We start from the raw sequence: 15,257 nt of genomic DNA on the forward strand, positions 1-15,257 counted from the left end.
TCCTTACTGTTTCTTGAACCACAAAGCATGCTCACTCTTCAGGGCCTTTGCACTTGCTATCCCCTTGCAGAAATGCTTTTCCCTTTTGTTCTTGCAGGGCTTTACCCAAATATCACCTTCACAGAGAAAAAGACCATTTTTGGCCATCCTTACTAAAGCACCACATTTTAACTCTATCCCTTCATTTTATTTTGCTTCATGCACTTACTTCTATCTGACATTATATTATACATGATTTGTTTATTATCTGTCATTCTTATTAGAGTACTGGAGTTTAAGCTCCATTTAGGGCACAGACTTATGTTTACTGTTCAATCCCCAGTGCTTAGAACAGTGTTCAGTGTATATTTGTTGAACAATACATGAATGAAGCTTTATAATTATTTTAATTCTAAAACCAGGTGAAATGTTTCTCTCTTGAAATTTCATTATTGGGTTGCTTGGATTTGAAGACAATCTGAAAAGTAATAGCAAAATCAAAATGTTCCCACTTCAAGTACAGTAAGGTGAATCAGAAATATAAGACACCCTGTGGACTTTTTTCTATAATTATTGCTACAGTTTTATTTTTAGAAAAAGATTTCCTTTAGAAGATGATTAAAATTTAAAAACTCATAAATATGAGTCAAAACATATTGTTTGGGGTAGGTATATTTATATTAATTGTACAGAAAATTAATATTTTTCCAATTAATCTTTATGATGATGTATTTTATTGTATAGCTGGATACTTCCCTTTATTTATTTTCCATCAACTTTTAGACTGAAATTTTTACTTACCAATACAAGAATACAATACCACGCCTGATTATTTTTCTTACCACCACCATGGAACCATGTACCCTTACTTCAGTCACCCATGAGGCATCTACATAAGACTCTGGGCTATTCCATGATTCCATCAGAAAGAAAATAATCAGATGGCAGCATTACTGCTAGCTAAGGAGGAAACCACACATCTGTGTAAAAAGAAACTAAAAGTAAACATTTTTACCTTGGGTGAAACTATCAATTATCTTCGGTTTCCCCACTCCCTCCATAAATATTGGGTAAAGACTGAACTGATACTTCTCAATGGGGATAAAATGATCTGAGGAGAAAAAATATTTTAAAGAGTCATTCCCACTGAATTAATATAAATGAGTGAAATCTATGTAAAAAAAAATGTTAAGTGACTCTCTCTTATATTTCCATGGATGTAAAACTGATGACTTATGGGTTGAAACTGATGGATTAAAAACTGATGATTGTTACCTATGGATTGAAACTGATAATTAGGGAGTTTCAAAGACAATCTAAGCACTACCAATTCTACTGTAATGACAATAATTTCACAAATAATGTTTTAAAATCTTACCCAAAGATAGAAGATTGCAATTTTTAAAGGCATGTTCCAGTGATAGCCGGTTTGTTCAAGTTCAGGGTGTAGGAGTTGTTTTATTTCCCTTTCCAGGACAATACACTCTACCTCCTAAGACCAAAGCCAGCAATATTCCCTTTTCATAAGAATTTAGTTTATTTAGCCTCCCCATTCAAGGCAGCTGGGAGACTAAAGTCTCATGAAATCCCATGCAAAGAAGATGGGAGTGGGGACCAGGAATTACCTTATATATCCAGGTGTCTAGATCTATGGAGGATGATCATCTTCATAGCAAAGCTCAAAATGGATCTATCAGTGATCTATCATTTTTACAAATGCTAATAAGATATAAATATTATTCCACAAGAGATAAATCTCTTTGAAGCACAGAGAGTAACCTCCTAGACAACAGTATAGTAATGAACTGGATTTAGTTCTCTATCAATAATTTGTTTCTATTTACCTTGATGCTAAATTCTAGGGTCTTTGCAATGAAATAGAAGTAGGTGCCTTTGGGATGATGTTGTAAACAAGAACATGGCAATCCTTAGCTTCCCTGCTTAAACCTTACTCAGACTCAGAGACTCTGTATTGTGCACTAATATTTTGCATTTTAATCACCTTGTGGGGTAACTGGTCTACTTTGGGAATATTATGCTGGCTTATGATCCTCAGACCTTCAGCCTGGCCCTCCCACTCATTGTTAGTGGCATCATAAGTTGGTACACAATTTGGGAAAACAATTTGTCAGTAGATATCAAAAGCCATTAAAATGGTTTTTAAAAAAGGTTAAGCTGGAAGCAACATAAATGTTCTCAAATAAATAAATGGTTTATGTAGATTCTGAAATAAAATGCTATACAATCATTTAAAAAATAGTTATAAGGATTGTGAACAAAATAGAAACATGCTTGTGATATATCAAAGGAACAAACCATAAGAAAAGTGGTAGATGATATGATTACAACTATATAAAATATTTAAATGGAAAAGGATCAAATGAAATAGAATTAATTGTAATAGGATGACAATTTAGGCAGCAAGATCTATCATCTATATTTTTGAAGTTTTCATTAACTGTCTATGTTATTTGAATTAATAATCTGTAGCATCATACTAATCCATAGGAGAAACTTAATTAAAGTACAGTAAGCTTACCGTGGACATAATACTTCTTAACAGAGGAAGGGATTCTAAGCCATTTCATTTCATTGTCTTCATGAAGAATTTTCCACTCAAGAATAAAATACATCGGACTGTAATCACTGGGTGATAGCATCCAGGAAAGAATTACACAACTGCTGTTTAAAGGATAAGCACTGAGTGACTGCACGATATTTACTGTGGGGGAAAGAAGGAAATTTATTTTTAAATTCAAAATTAATGAAGAGCTCCTAATTGCCTTTAGGAACATATAACCTACTGAAAAGGGGAGAAGGAAGAGAAAGCAGACATTTATACAAATAAATAAAGCAGACATTTACACATGGCAATTATTTTTGTATCACAAGAGTCATATAAGCAGAGAGGTGTGGGAATATATGCTATGAGGAGAAATAAGATTCTACCTAAAATCCAAAAAGGAGATTTTTGGATATGGTCAAAAGGTGTTCTCTACTGTAATACTGTACAAGCCTATTAATCATTCTAATTCCCTCCAAATCTTCTCTCCCGCTGATGGAGTCGTGCTTTCAAAGAACAAATCTGATCATTTTAACACCCTCTCCACAGGGTCCCACTTAAAAGCCTCCAGACTTCCGCATGTGAGAACAAAATTCCTATCATGCCTACAATTCCCTGAGAGCCATGCCTCAGAGCCTCTGTCAGCCTTTCTGGACTTTTTTTGCACCAGCGCCAACCCGGTCTTCCTTCATATCCTCTCCTGGACCACAGGACTTTTGGTCAGATTTTTCCTCTCGCGGGAGCGCTTCCCCCGACCTTCTGGGGAAGTTTAATTCCTCTACTGTATCCTCAAGAAAGCTTCTCTGACCCTCAATACCAGGTAGGCTCTTATTTTCTTTTCTTTCATAAACTTATACTCCTTTCCTGGGAACACTCGTCTCAGTTTGTAAATAGGCACTAACTTGCATGATTATTTGATTCATGTTTGTCTCATCTATTGGACTCTGTGAATGCAAAGTGAGGTGTAACTTTTCTTACCTTTGCTCGTGGGCCATGAGAATGTTAAATTAAAATTTGCAGAAGAAGCACCAATTGAATTGATGGCCAGAACGGTAACAGAGTGTGCTTGCTCTGTCCAAAGGAAAGTGAATTTAGTGTGATTTCCTACGTCTTCTGACCATGTTCCATTGCGGGAAGTATGATGTTTCACCACGTATCTTCTCACACTGCACAATGAGTCATTTTTCATCAGGGGCTGAGGTAAACATAAAAATTGATTAGCTCAAGGGCTACAGTGCTTTTTATACTGACTGAGCTCACGGAAATCCTATTAAACATTTCCCATTGGTAAGCAGGGGTCAGGCCAGAGCAAGCACTGCTGAATTCAAGGCTGAGGTATGGGGGTCTGACCACAGTCTCCCTGAAGCCGTCTGGGTGGCTATGGAGCATGGGAAACTTATCTCCCTCCTTTGGGGTTTTTTTTTTTTTAAGACTCAAAGACTAAATAATGAAGTATGGATACAAATAGGACACTTTTCTACCTGGAAGTTTCACTCTAATTCTAGAGAAAAGAAAGACTGAAAGAGAGTTGAGAGTTTCTTCATCTAAAAAGCAAAAAAGGAATAACCCTCTGTTTTCATAAAGTAACAACTAGAGACAGTTGAAAAGATATTAATCCTGGTGAGACTGGTCACTCATTTTTTTTCTTCCCTTGATATGCTGCCCCTTCCAGTAACAGAGGCTATCAGGACCGTGTACATGGAACCCCAGAATTTGTGCCTTTAGTTAAAAAAAAATCATACAAGGTCATTAATGATTCAGTGTAAAATATATAATTAGTCCAACTGTATTCATCCATTCTACAGAATATAACAATATGTCCCACTTCCCCCATCACCTTCATCTGTTTCAGGTAAGATTTAAGTGCTACCAATCCCTTGTAAACCCTTAGAAAGCTTAACACAATAGACTAGAACAGTGCTTCTCAATTTTTGTCACTGAGATTCTTCTAAGTCAGAAATTGAGAAACATAAATACAAACAAACATAAATATGTCCCTGCAGGGCATGGAAGAACCTGGGTAGGTAGTGAGTAAGACTTTAGCAGCCTCTGCAACAAATAAATGTCTGAAAAATCATGCAAATTTTGCATTTTGTTTTTTTAAAAAATCTATGTCAGTTTTCATATACAAATATTTACTTTTGTAACCATCAAGTAAAATTGATGATAAAGTCCTCACTTTCTAGTCCTACAAGCTGCTCTAGGCTCATCTTGTGTTATTTCCTGCCCTAGCCCTATAACCAAGCATTTTTTCACAGAGCCCTAGTTCCTTTTATTGGAGGATAGTATTAGAAACAAATGTGGGAATACTCCTTACTACCAGAATATGGACTTCTCAGCTTACAGATCAAGGAAATACATCTGTGTATACTACGTCTGTATACACACATATCTATGAAAATTTCTAAATGAATCCATCTGTATCCATATTAAGCTAAACATGAGTTCATACTGATGTCTCCAACCCTAATCCATTACCACATGGATCATTCCCATCTTCTCCTTGCTTGTCTGTAACCAATTCAACAGTGAGAAACCTGGGTCCTTCCTACCATCCATCATCCAATGCTTAATTGTTCAATTCCAGTTTGCATATCTAATGATACAAGAATTGTTAACCCATACCTCGTGAGAGAGATGACTTTATCAACTAGAATACAGTGGTTATGTACAGTTTCTTTTGCCTTTAGTCTTAAGAATCTACTCATTAACAAGGTTACCTAGGCCTGAAGCTTTTTCTCCCAACTCCTTCAGTAAGACTGTTCCACACACTTGTAATACAGTTAGTTTCTCTTATTGCAGTCTGGATTCCATCCTGGGATTCTCCAACCTCCTAACGATTTATCTTTAATTTGTATACACTAAGGTTTCTTCTTTGTGGTATAAGGTTTTATGAGTTTTGGCAAATGCATAATGCTATGTACTCACCAGGACAATATTATACAGAATAGTTTCACCATCATAAAAAATCCCCTGTTCTTCACCCATTCAAACCTTTCCCCATCAACCAAATCCCTGGAAACCATTGATCTTTTTGCCATCTCTACAGTTATGCCTTTTCTTGAATGTCCTGTAAATGGAATCATAATGTAGTCCTATAGGCAGCCTTCTAGCACTTAACAACATTCATTTAAGAGTCATCCATATCTTTTTGTGGCCTTATAGCAGTTTCTTTTTATCACTGAATAATATTCCATTGTATGAAAGTAACAAAGTTTTTTGTAAGAAGCTACCAAACTATATTCCAAAGTGGCTGTACCGTTTTCCATTCCCACCGCAAAGAATAAAAGTTCCTGTTGCTTTGCATACTAGCCAGCAAGTTATTGTCAGTTTTTTTGGATTTTAACCATTCTAATAAGTGTGTAGTGGTATCTCATTGTTGTTCTAATACGTATTTCCCTAATGACAAATGATGTTTGCTATGGACTGAACGTTTGTGTCTCCCTAAAATTCGGACCAAAAGAAATACATTCACTAGGGATAGAAATCAATTCATTTGGGGGAGAGAACGCTTTGAAAATTTCTAAGCTGTATAATCATTGTTTTTGGAAATATCCGTTGTGCATTTGCCATCATACAAAAAGAATAATCTAAATGCCCTTGAGATATGTAGGGAAGGCCACGTTTACTCTCTGTTTAGAATTAAATACAAATGGAATTTTTGGACTTGAAGGAGCACTAGATATCATCCAGTCCAATGTTATATTGACACAGATGAGGAAACTGAGGCTGAAGGGTCTAAGTGACTTTGTCAAAATAGCACTGATTAACTATACTATGTTAAGCCAAGAATAGGATTAAAGTCTCCAAACTCCAGGCCAGTGCTCCCTCCATTCTTGGTTCTCTGTAATCACTTCTCCAAATTGAAATAAACTTGGGATTGCAGAGACTAAAAATGATAGAATTATTAAGTAAGTCTTTTATACAATGAAGTCTTTTTTACAATGAAGCAAATCTTTCAAGAGTGTAGAAGTAAAATTTAAGAATAACACAAAAATCAGGAATACCTTCCAAAGCAAAGTGACATTTCTCTCTTTTTTAGTGTTGTCTTCATTAATTATTCTCCAAAATTCAGGTCCTCTGATAGGAACTGCAAAATAACAAGGAGCCCAAGTTGTACATGTGTTCTTGGAAGGATTACTTTTCAGTCACACTGGAAGCACATACTTATGCATTTTTAAGACACATTCACAAAATCTTTGCAAACCTTTTATATCCGTGACAATTGTGTAGGCTGGAGTACTCCAATTACTCCAATATCCCAGTCCATCTAGCCTCTTACAGCGCACCTGGACAGCATAGACTGCACACAGGTCTGACACCGGGAAACTGGCAGATTTTAATTTTGCATCATACACCTCAAATACCTATAAAATAAGTCAAACTATTAGATTGATCATTACTAACACATATGTAGCTAAAGGGCCCTGAAGTGCATTTTATTTTAAACCCTAACACTATTCCAAAATTAAGAGAGAACTGACTTTGTGTTTTCTGGCTTTATAAATACTCTTATTAGGCTTGAATCATGAGCTCCTTCAAGTTAAGGATTGCCTCAGTCATCTTGTTATTTCCATCTTGTGACAAGATTTGGACTGGCCCACTTGCAACCTCACTTCCCAATCACTCTTTTAGCCTATTACTAATCTCTGTCCACTAATCCTCTATACACCAAGATGTTTAAGAATTTTAACCTAGTGGTTAGATAGGGCCTGCTGTAGAGAATCTCTGATATTCAGTCTCCTCAATAAGCAAGTAAACTGTCACATTTATTACAGCTGAACTCATTGTGATCTAATTCTATTCTAGGGTTCCTGTTATTTCTAGGTCTTTGCAGGCTGCCATCAGAAAACTGACATAGGAAGGCATCACATGCACACTTGCCACTATGGGTATGATTCTGGTTGTTTGATAAAAGCAGCTTCTTCCAAAATGTGTCCCATTGAACATGTGTGTACTAAAGAACATTGTTAAAGGAAAAAAGATTCCTTGGTAAAATGAGTTTGAGAAACATAGGATGAAATAAAGTCACAAATGTTTTTTAAATTCAGGACTTCTCTAAACCTTTAATGTGTAATATACCATGATTCTACACTAGGGACATATGGTGATTCAGGGTTCCTTAAACTTTATTAAGCCATGTGACCTTTCCTCATGAAACATTGTATGGGATCAATGTACTATAAAACACATTTTGGGAAATGATAAATAGCAGGAAAGTTCATTTCTTAAAAGGGTTAAATTAGATCAATCTATTTAATAAAAAGAGCTATGGAATACAGGAGGATGTACTTTTATGCCAATAAAATAAACCTTATGCAATAAAATTCTTAAACAGTTATAAGACATAATACTTAGTGAGGCAAGCTGAAGAAATTTCCAGGTAAAAGGTACCTTCCATTGTACTTCTTTTCCACTTAAACCATAGCGAATCTGGAACTGAAGATTATTCTCTGGAAAGACTGGCTTCTCCCAGGATATTTTCAATAATCCAATTTTTACAGTAATTTCTGCTTTCACACTAGATGGAGGCAGTGGTTTCACTAGAAAATTTTTTAAGTATTATATAACAGTAATTTAAACAGTAACAATATTTTTAAAATGTTATTATGATGTTATAATCTTCCATATCTTCTATTTATAAAGTAACATCTCTTTCTCAAAACCTTCTCCTTCATTATCTCATTTGATCCCCTACAACTTTATGTGATACATAAGAAAGGGATTATCTCTATTTTGAAAATAGAGAGGTTGATTGAAAAAAGATCAATTCATCGTCCATGTCACTCTGCACGTTAATTGTAAGACCCGATTAGAAATGGAACCATTGGCTCTGCATGCAAAAGATACCATACTGATCACATGAGGAATATCAGTAGCAAACTCTGTTCTACATAGAGCTTTACTTAAAAGCAAAAAACTATACACCGCATTCATTTCCACATGTGTTTCAAAATCTTCCACTGTCTGTTGTTAGGTATTTCTAGGTCAAGGTCAGAGGAAGTCTTGCAGAGTAAAGCCTTGGTTCTCTACAATCTGAGGAAAATAAACTTTTTAAAGGGTAGAAATAGAGGCAAAGATGAACAGAACAGCAAGGGCTTTAAAAAATAATAAAAGGCAACATGCAAACTCAACGTATTTGGGAACTAACATCTCACAGCTCAACACAACAGTGTGAAGCTCTGAAGCTACAGACTTCATCAACAATCCTTCTTTAGACTGTTGATGATCAAAACACCTAAACTTTTTAATTACTATAGAGTATCTCATGCTTATTCAATTCCTCATATGCCAAGAAGACGTTCTTCACCAACTAGTAAGATGACATATATTTCATCTCTCAAAAAGATAATTCCTCTTCAGGAAAGGAAGTATGAGCATTCAAGAGACACATTAAAGCTGTGATTGCACTTGATGGAATCATATGGCTATCACACGTATATATTCCATGAATATCTAATTTATAGAAAGAATGCTTTGAAGTACAATGGTTTATGTGATACCCACAATACCCACATTAGGGAGGTATAAGGAGCTTTCCACATTCTATAGGTGACAAAATAGTCACGGAGCACTTAAGTGACTAGCCCAAGTTTACAAAGCTAATAATAAGTGGAGCTGGCATTTGGATTCCAAAGTTGAATTTTCACATTGTTTTCTAGTACTCAGTAGGCAATATAAGCACAATTTAAATATCTTATGTTAGTACTGAAAAGAATAACATCAAAACTTGTTCAGGTATCGAACTGAATCCATGTTGCAATTGTCATATAATACATGTGAGGGTATATCTGTGCATGTCTGTAGGGTAAGGAGGTAGGACAGTTCCTTGCTATCTTAGTATATTTAGTACCAGAGAAGTATTGCTTACAGTAAACTCACTTAAAATGGAACCAAACTAAATTGGAAGGAGTGGTGAGAGGGCAGATCAATTAACTGGGACTTCATATTGAAAAAATTTTTTTAATTATGACAACTTTATGCTATATTTAACAAAATATAGATTTGAATTCAGATGTGTACTAATTATTTGAAAATACAATGGATCAAAAGTTAATTTTTGGTACAATTCCCTAACAAAATATTATATAGCATCAAAAGATACTCTTCTACATTTGCTGCAAAATCATAAATGGATCATTTCCCAAAGATTTCACAGTGATACTTAGAGTAATATATCAAAATCTCCAAAGGGTCTCTTATTCCTTTGAAATCAAAATATCCTTTTAAAAGAATGTTTAAAATGTTATAATGGATGTCATCATCCTTGTCTATTTTCTCTTTATTTCATTTGAGTTATTTTGAATCCTTTGCTCCTACCCAGCCTTACAAATTAAAGCCTTGAGCTATGACTACTCAGATTAAAAAAACTGTCAGAATATCCAAATTAAACTTTTAGATTAAAAGCATCAAATGTTTTCATAAGTACATTGGGAAAAAAACATAAAATAGAATAATATTACTACTAAATTTATACCCAGTGATCAATATAATTCATCAAATTATATGCTGAAAATCTTCCTATTATTGATTTAAAATAAAGCCAAAAGTGTAAAACTTTCTAAAGCTAATTGTCTTTTCAATTCCACTGTAAGTAGGAAAAAAAAATTTTTAATCTAGTGTGATCAGAAAATTCAACAGTTACCCTGAACCAACCTGAATCCAAATATGCTAATAAAAATGAAGACATACATATAGTTTTTGACATACCCACGGAATCAGGAATGACACATGTTGGTGGAGAGTCCAGTGAACCCAAGGAGTGATTAATTCTAATCCACATTGTATAGCCGGATAATAGAAAGATTGGCTGAAATAGGCATTCATAAAAACCATCTCTCTGCAAGTGGCAGTCTTTGGGTTCAGATATGGGATGAATAGATGGAACATCAGAACAGTAAAGGCTGCTCCTTAAAAGATACAAAAACAATCAATAAATATACAACACTGATGAAAGCAATATTTGAGAATTCTGCTTTGTTGTTTAAAATAGACAGTTTTTGCTCCATCTAAAAGTAGTTGTTCTTATTAGAAAGGCATTTTTGAATTCTCAGCTATATCACAATCTTTCCATGAAAATAGAAAATAACCCTTCTTAAATATTTCACTAGACAGTAAGTGGGTATGCAAATGAAATAAATGACAATGTTCTAACAGGGCGGTAGGGATCCAATTGGAGATAGAACTTACAACACTTTGGAAGCTACGCTAATATTAAAGCGAAGTGATCGAATTTTTAAAATAAAGATCACAAGTGGCAATGGGGAATTCCTGAGATGGAAAGGAAGATAAATTCCTTGCACTTTAAATTCCACAAAACAAATTGAAAACATAATGATAGTAAATTGTAGCTTAATTGACATTGTCCTAATCTTTTCTAGTTCAAAGCAATATAATTAAAATAATATCAGGGCCTCCCTGGTGGCGCAGTGGTTGAGAGTCCGCCTGCCGATGCAGGGGATACGGGTTCATGCCCCGGTCTGGGAGGATCCCATATGCCGCGGAGCGGCTGGGCCCGTGGGCCATGGCCGCTGAGCCTGCGCGTCCGGAGCCTGTGCCCCGCAACGGGAGAGGCCACAACAGTGAGAGGCCCGCGTACCGCAAAAAAAATAATAATAATAATAATAATAATATCAATTATTGACTTCTATATGGATCATATAGTCAGGTATATCACTTATTTTCTCAGAGAAGAAAATTAGGAAAATATATTTTTATCACTACATCCCAATCAACACTCCACCTCAGAGAATACAAAGCATTTCTCCTCTTCTTTGCAATAGCCCTTCTGCCATTATTTGCTTTAAATATGGTATTTAAGTGGCTAAAGTAGCAGTTACTGTTTCCATAAGAATGGGAGTAAGGTTACAAAAAAATGAAAAATCTATATTTTTCTGTCTCTCATTTTCCATTTTTTTGTGACACCTTTTTCTTCCTATTTCCTCAAAATTACAACTGTTTGTGTGTGTGTGTGTGTGAATCAGTGTGGTGGGTGGGGTTAGATGAGAAAGAAGGATGAAGAGTCATTTGTGCATAAAAAATAAGAACCATGACCTTGTACAGAAGCACACTAATAGTCCACTTGGAATCCAAAGGTTAGCATAATTATCGTCACGACAGATATAACCATTTATTGAATGTTTACCAGCAGAAATCATATCACTTAAATATAATTAAATAAAATGTCATTAATTCTCACAGAAACCCTGCAAGTCCTATTATTCATTCCATTTTACAGACAAGGAAATTGAGGCCTTAGAGAGGTTAAAAAAACTTGAACACGTATATTCAGCTAGTTTCATGGTTCTTCTATAAATATTAGGAAGATAAATGAGTCCAAATGCTTATGGAATAGTTGTCCACAAACACCATTTTTAATGTGAAAACGCCATGGAAAGAAAGTAAAGACAGATTACAAAAGTAAAATGGTATGCCATGAATATTCTATTGATTTTAAAGTTCTCATATCAGGTAAGATGAAGACAGATATTATTCCCACGTGAGAAACAAAGAAATTGCCTCATTTTTTTCTAATATTACTTAAGAATAGACTGGTAGCATTAGGAATAGGAATCGAGCACAGTATTTGAGGAAATGGATTTTTTTCAAGCAGAAATTTTAGATTTTAAGAATAAATGAGCACAAGCTCTACAAATTGAAAGTCCCAGTACAAACTGAGATAGGGTGTTTAAGAGTAGTACACACACTTGAAAACTACTAAAGAATGTTATAAAAATTGTCCTGATCAAGAGTGTTATTATTTTAGATAAAGGTCTCTGTAGAGAGAAGAATACTAGAGGAAGACGATGACTTGAATTCTTTTCAAATCAGAGAACAGTAAAAAAAAAAAAGCCACACAAATTACTCTTTACTAGAATTGTTTAATCCTTATTAAGTAAACAAAGTTATGGTTACCAAAGGGGAAAGGGCGGGGAGGGAGGGATAATTTAGGAGTTTGGGATTAACAAATACACAGTATTATATATAAAATAGATAAACAACAAGGATTTACTATATAACACAGAGAATTATATTCAGTATCTGATAATAACCTATAATGAAAAGAATCTGAAAAAGAATAGATACATATATATATATATATATATATATATATATATATATATAACTGAATCACTTTGCTGTACACCTGAAACTAACATAACATTGTAAATCATCTATACTTCAATTAAAAACTAATAATAATCTTACCTATTTCTAAAGACCATTCATATTATCTCTTACAATATCTGTACCACTACCTCCAACCTTTTTCTAAAACATTAATCTTCAGCAAATGATACGAGGCTTCTATAATCCTTGATATTCTCCTCTAGCCAATTCTCCAAGTCAAATTAAAATGTATAGACATTAATTTTTTGGATTTCATTTATTAACTAAAATACAATTGTGGAGAATTAACTGATCATCAGAAAAAAATAATCTGAAGCAAAAACAAATTACAATCTTTTTGTGTGTGAATTTTTTCAAGAATCACCAATTTATTTAACCCTCTAAAAATTTCCTAATTAAGAATATTCTACCTTCCTCTTTTGGGAATAAATCTACAAGACTACTGCTATGGTGATATTTTACATGAGATGTTTATCTCACCATATCCACAGAAAAATACAACAGCAAAAATATACATACCTCTGATACCTCAACTGCAAAGTGCTTCCCACAAGTGATTGGATTGCACTGGGTGACCATCTGCAAGTCATTTTAGTTAAGTACCCATCAGTTTCACATGATATATTGATATTGACATCTATTTAAAACACATTAAAATATTACTATAAAGCAAACACACCAAAACATTTTTAATGAAAATTAAATTTCCTTAACATCTTCAATGGGACTCTAAGATAGAGTCCATAATAAAAATGTATCTCATGGAATAAAATGAAGAAAATCCCGGGATTCTTACCAATCACATATAACTCAGCATAGCGATGGTGGCATTCATGCTCATTGCAGCAGTACACTGCGTCATAGGTGAACTTTCCTCGGGGTTTGGTTGCATTCAAATTAGGAAAAGTAACTTTGCTAACATGGTCACCCACAACATCATACTGGCTTTGGGGAACTTTCTCAGCTAAATTCATCCACCAAACAATCTTTTTTGAGGCAACTATCTTGTTTTCATTTTTATAGATGCAGTGAAAAGAAACGTTAGACCCAACAGTTGTCAGAATTTTAGGTGGAAAGTATATGACATCTGTAATGGGGAAAAAAAGGTAGGATGTTAGATGAAGACAGAAAACATCATGTAAGCAATTGATACCATGTAAAAAAGATTCACAAGGCATTCAGGATTATACTGCCCAAAATAAAATGAGTGTGCTGAGAGACTGCAGAACTGTAGCTGCCTGTTCATGCACAATTAGTAAGTGTCCCAAGCATTCCCATTCCCAAGTGACTTGAGCCTCCATAAATGTCCTCAGTATTTTCTAAACACAGAGACTTATGCATTATAAAATATGTTTTAGAGAGTAATTGTCACTTGCTAACTGATAGGCAAAAGATTAATGAAAATGAAATGTAGTCTAATTCTACAATGGTATGTCTTCCATCAGACTCTGCTTTCAGAATCAGTGAACCTTAGCGCAAGTTCTTAAGTCAAATCCCTGCAAAACAAAATCTTGAAGAATAAATGGTGATAGCCACTGTCTCATTTGGATACATGAAAATTTCAAGTAAGCAGGTAGAGAAATAAGCTTTAAATAAGAAAACTTGTTAGGAAATGTAAAATCAATGATGCCCCAGTAAACAAAGTGGCAAAACTGTAAATACTGTTCTGTAGTATCATTTTAAGTTATTTAGTGCCGATACCCTGTGGTTGAGGACAAGGGGAATCAGTATTTTTCTAAAATATCATTTTTAATGCCTACACACTATTCCATACTACTCTTTCAGTCTCCTATTTTTGGAAACATAGTTTGTCTCTATGTTTTATTAGAAACAATAAAAATAAATGAATGTTTACATAGGACGAAATTATTTCTGCCATAGTGTATTACAAAAACAGGGTATTTCATTTGTACAATTTAAGGTAAGCTATTTTCTGCTGATAGAATATGAATATCTGTTTTCATACATATTTGGATTACCCTCAAAACAAGTCCAAAAAAACCTTGATTCGTTTTTATTATTTTTCTCTTTTCAGTAATAGCATGCTAAACTCCAATGCCTTTATATTTATAATTCATATAAGATATTTGCATCTTGTATGTCTACAGTCAAGCATAAACAGGAAAAATTTTATTTATTTATTGTAAAATAAGGAAACAATAATGATTTTCTTCTCATGACCAAGTATCAATACCTTTACAGGATCTACATTAATAAATTTTATTTAAAAAGGAAATTCTATTGATAAATATTAGTGAATTACTCAAAAGAACATAAATTATGGATCAAAACATTTTAGATAAGTTATTTTTAAATGTGTTATCATAGCTCCAGAAAATAGCTTTTTAAAAAATTCTTGGAGCAGATTACCTATCTTTCTTTAAGGATAAAATATTTTCTTTAACCTGGTATAAGCAACATTATAAAATATGTAAGATAACATTGCAGCAGATAAAGCCTTGCTGCCAATCATTTATTTAAGAACCCAGTCATTGGGGCTTCCCTGGTGGTGCAGTGGTTGAGAGTCCGCCTGCCGATGTAGGGGACATGGGTTCGTGCCCCGGTCCGGGAAGATCCCACATGC

The 15,257-nt window shown here is 34.3% G+C and overlaps 1 protein-coding gene across 3 annotated transcripts in view; it reads right to left on the reverse strand.

Moving 5' to 3' along the window:
- Positions 1-15,257, reverse strand: part of LEPR (leptin receptor) — a gene marked incomplete at its 3' end in the record, with an annotated part of 93,031 nt that overhangs the window by 22,413 nt on the left and 55,361 nt on the right. For all 3 annotated transcript variants that reach the window (XM_081225607.1, XM_081225605.1, XM_081225606.1), the window contains 9 exons: positions 13,470-13,760; positions 13,193-13,310; positions 10,253-10,452; positions 7,937-8,085; positions 6,750-6,909; positions 6,550-6,632; positions 3,521-3,737; positions 2,519-2,701; positions 995-1,090 (listed from right to left, as the gene is read on the reverse strand). In XM_081225607.1, the coding sequence (XP_081081733.1) occupies positions 995-1,090; positions 2,519-2,701; positions 3,521-3,737; positions 6,550-6,632; positions 6,750-6,909; positions 7,937-8,085; positions 10,253-10,452; positions 13,193-13,310; positions 13,470-13,760 (1,497 nt within the window). The remainder of the gene's footprint in view (positions 1-994; positions 1,091-2,518; positions 2,702-3,520; positions 3,738-6,549; positions 6,633-6,749; positions 6,910-7,936; positions 8,086-10,252; positions 10,453-13,192; positions 13,311-13,469; positions 13,761-15,257) is intronic.

This window comes from Mesoplodon bidens (genome assembly GCF_964165515.1).
Source record: "Mesoplodon bidens genome assembly, chromosome: 2".
In the NCBI taxonomy this organism is placed as follows: Eukaryota; Metazoa; Chordata; class Mammalia; order Artiodactyla; family Ziphiidae; genus Mesoplodon; species Mesoplodon bidens.